Genomic DNA, 3,186 nt, shown 5'->3' on the forward strand with positions numbered 1-3,186 from the left:
CCCCATTTCCTCAGGCCCAAATGCCCAAATACTCCGCGCAGCCAGTTTATCCCAGTCGTAGTTCTGCTCGAAAAACTGAGCGACTTTGCGGATGGGGTCGCGTATGCTAACTCGTCCGCTTTCAATATCTTCCGCAATTCCATCATCCAGAGGCTCTGCAATCATTGTGATTTTGTTTTTCTTGTTAGGGGTTATGGCGTAGCACATAATGGCTGAAGTTTCCACGACCGTCTCGCAGAAGCGAGTGACCGGATCTGACACCTTCAGTTCCATTTCTGCGTAAAGGTGGCGGAGGTCATGGAGGACGCAATCCATGTAAAGTTCTCCCGTTCCTAGAACAATGTGCTCACCTGATTCCTCGACCTTGGTAGATATCAATGGATAGCTCTTGTTGATTTTTCGAAGACCCTCAAGCATCTTGGGGAGTTCGGAGGGATTGATGGGTTCAACTGCAACTTTGAAAACAGATTCGGTCATGTGCTTTATCGGCTTGAAGATATAAGCGTCTTCATCATCTTCAAGTTTCAGGGGAACCAGTGTAGCGGTCTTTACTATGGAATTATCTACACCTGATAAAAGCACCCAGTTTCCGGCAGGGACACCGCTTGTAGGGATGTTGTATCTGGTCTCCGCAATCCAAGTATCCGCTATTGTGGCAATGACCATATCTTCCTCGTCGTCAATGGCGTAGCCCTCTCCCAAAACCCGTACTTGCTGACCCGGTCGAGCAACACCACTCATTACTCTACCGAAGGCGTTGAACTTGGATGCATCAGGAGTGCTGTATAGTTTTGTTACCTGGATTACCAAAGGTCCGTCTTGGTCGCATGTTGACATTGAAGCCGCCACTTTTGTATCCAGAGGTCCAGTGTAGTATTTCTCAAGCAACTTCTGTGCATTATCCTTTGGTGAGGGGATGTGTTGGACCACCATGTCAACGAATCCATCAACAGGCCCGAAGAATTGTTCGCAAACAAGCTTTAGTAGGATCTTCGCGTCCGATTTCAGCTGGGAAGGTTTTAAGAATATTCCTAGGGTGGCTAGAGTCTCTTTTAGGTCCTCCGGGCTCTCAGAAATGGTGTGAGAAATGATCTTGTAGATAGGCTCCAAAACAAAATGGACGAAAGTCCGTTTCGAGCGCTCTTCAACGCCCTTGCGGGTGAACTTTCTGCTTTTGGGGTTAAAAAAAATATCGCCCCAGAGACGGGCACCGAATTCTGCAATATCAATGCCCTTGTAGGCGTCGGCATACATCTTCGCAAATGACTGTAACGTAAAGCACCAATTCATGCTGGTGCAGGCGAATGCGACATTCCCTTTCTCCGGGCTCAATCTCCTCTTTTCGCCTTGGCCAGGTAAGGTCCGTTCGATAACCGTGTTCACTTCTTCGACGACGTGTTTTAATTTGAAATAAGCGTCCGAGGGGGGAAGTTTTAGTTCAAGGATGAGTCGATCCATCTTGTTCACGACCAGCGTGAGAGGCAAATCCTCCAGCACAGCATATTTGATTATCTGCTCCGTATTGATCTGCACCCCTTCAACAACATCAACTATCAGGACAACGCCGTCAACCAATCTGAACGCAGCAGCAACCTCGTCAACAAAATTTACGTGTCCGGGTGTGTCAATGATATTGAAAAGGTGTGATTTCCCGCGCGTGCCTTGTAAGACCAAACTCATGGGAGCAGATTTGATAGATAAACCACGTTCCCGCTCGACAAAATGGACATCCGTATAACGTAGTTGCTCATCTTTCCGCCTGCCAATCCTTTTATCCAGCCGTTCTGACAGGTCGTGCGTTTGCATTACGAGAGTATCCATAAACGCGGTTTTTCCATGATGCAAGTGGCCAGCAAGGGCAATGTTTCGGGTTTGGTTGGGAAAATTTAGGAGGTCAGTCATAAATTCGCGTGAATAAAAAACGGAGGGAAGGTCCGCTTCCTGGACCGCGAATTTCTTCTGCTGGACGGGGGCGATGATGGGCTGGGTCAGCGGTTGCGCATCTTCTTCCTCGACAAGCGTCTCCACGCCTTCGCCATACACCTGCTGGGCCGTTGGGTAATATTGTTTATCTTCATGTAGGATGACCGCATTCGAAGGACCTTGTTCTGTATCGATATTGCGATATATCTGTGTCAGCAGCCTTTCATCATCCACTTCTCAATATCCGGAAACAAAAAAATGTAGTCAACTCGCGTGCGTAAGTGATCATTACCATCTAGCTCCATCAATTGCTGATCATGAGCAGGCCCTTCTCCAGCCTCTTCATCTTCCTCCGACTCGAGGTCGTAGGCGTATGCGTCTGGGCGAGATTCGCCATGTCTGAGCTCCTCTTCAGACTCTTCAGCCTCCCCAATGTAGTTCCCGAACCTGCGCAACACACGATCATTAGCGCAACTCTGGCCCAGGAGCTGCTGAAATGCTGCTGCCTTGAATCAAAAGCACCTACTCGTCGTAAAGATCGTCCATAGTGTCTGCGAAAGAGCAATGTAGGAAACGCGCAGCAGTATGATTAATTGCAGATGGAATGGATCATTTCGCGAGCACCTTTTCCTCTGCAGAAGCGTACTACAAATGCCTTGCAATATAACGTATAACTAAATCGCAGAGATGGAGTCGCGGGGAGAGCAGGTGTTGTCCTCTGTGTTTGGCTGATCGATGCCGTCCTGGGTATTTGTCGTGGGAGAGCTTGGTGATGGCCTCAGGCACCAACAAAAAATTTAATCAGCATCTGGTTAACTAGTTAGTTAGGAACAAAGTAAATGATAATACGAATTAGGTGAAATTGAATTAAAGAAAAAGAAACGGTCTATGGGAGAAAGCTGCTGCCTATTTAAACCCCCTATAATCATATGCTGTTTTACTGACTCTTCCCCCAACGGTTGCTGTTCGTTCAGTTTCTCTCTTGTTGGTCTTGTTAGCTACAGGGTTGTCTCTAGTCCCGCTCGCCCCTCATCCAAGTCAATACGCAGCGTATTCATTTCCCCCAGCAGACCTGGCATACCGCCACTCTCTTTGGTGCTTATACACTTCCGCATTGTTTGCTCTCAATTGCTTCCTTTTGCTGCTGTGTTTGCCGTTCTTGACTATCTTCTGTCAATTGCTCCATTCCGTGGATCTATCCATCGGACTATTACTCCGCACACTGACCTGCCTCCGATCTATACCATGTCTTCTCTCCCTCCC

The 3,186-nt window shown here is 47.9% G+C and overlaps 1 protein-coding gene across 1 annotated transcript in view; it reads right to left on the minus strand.

Moving 5' to 3' along the window:
- HCAG_00813 (116 kDa U5 small nuclear ribonucleoprotein component) overlaps nucleotides 1-2,469 on the minus strand; it is a gene marked incomplete at both ends in the record, with an annotated part of 3,304 nt that extends 835 nt beyond the window's left edge. Inside the window, 3 exons of the mRNA XM_001543717.1 lie at nucleotides 33-2,108; nucleotides 2,216-2,370; nucleotides 2,450-2,469. Of these exons, the coding sequence (XP_001543767.1) occupies nucleotides 33-2,108; nucleotides 2,216-2,370; nucleotides 2,450-2,469 (2,251 nt within the window). The remainder of the gene's footprint in view (nucleotides 1-32; nucleotides 2,109-2,215; nucleotides 2,371-2,449) is intronic.
- Between the last annotated feature and the right edge of the window lie 717 nt (nucleotides 2,470-3,186).

Source organism: Histoplasma capsulatum, genomic scaffold (assembly GCF_000149585.1).
Source record: "Histoplasma capsulatum NAm1 scaffold_1 genomic scaffold, whole genome shotgun sequence".
In the NCBI taxonomy this organism is placed as follows: Eukaryota; Fungi; Ascomycota; class Eurotiomycetes; order Onygenales; family Ajellomycetaceae; genus Histoplasma; species Histoplasma mississippiense.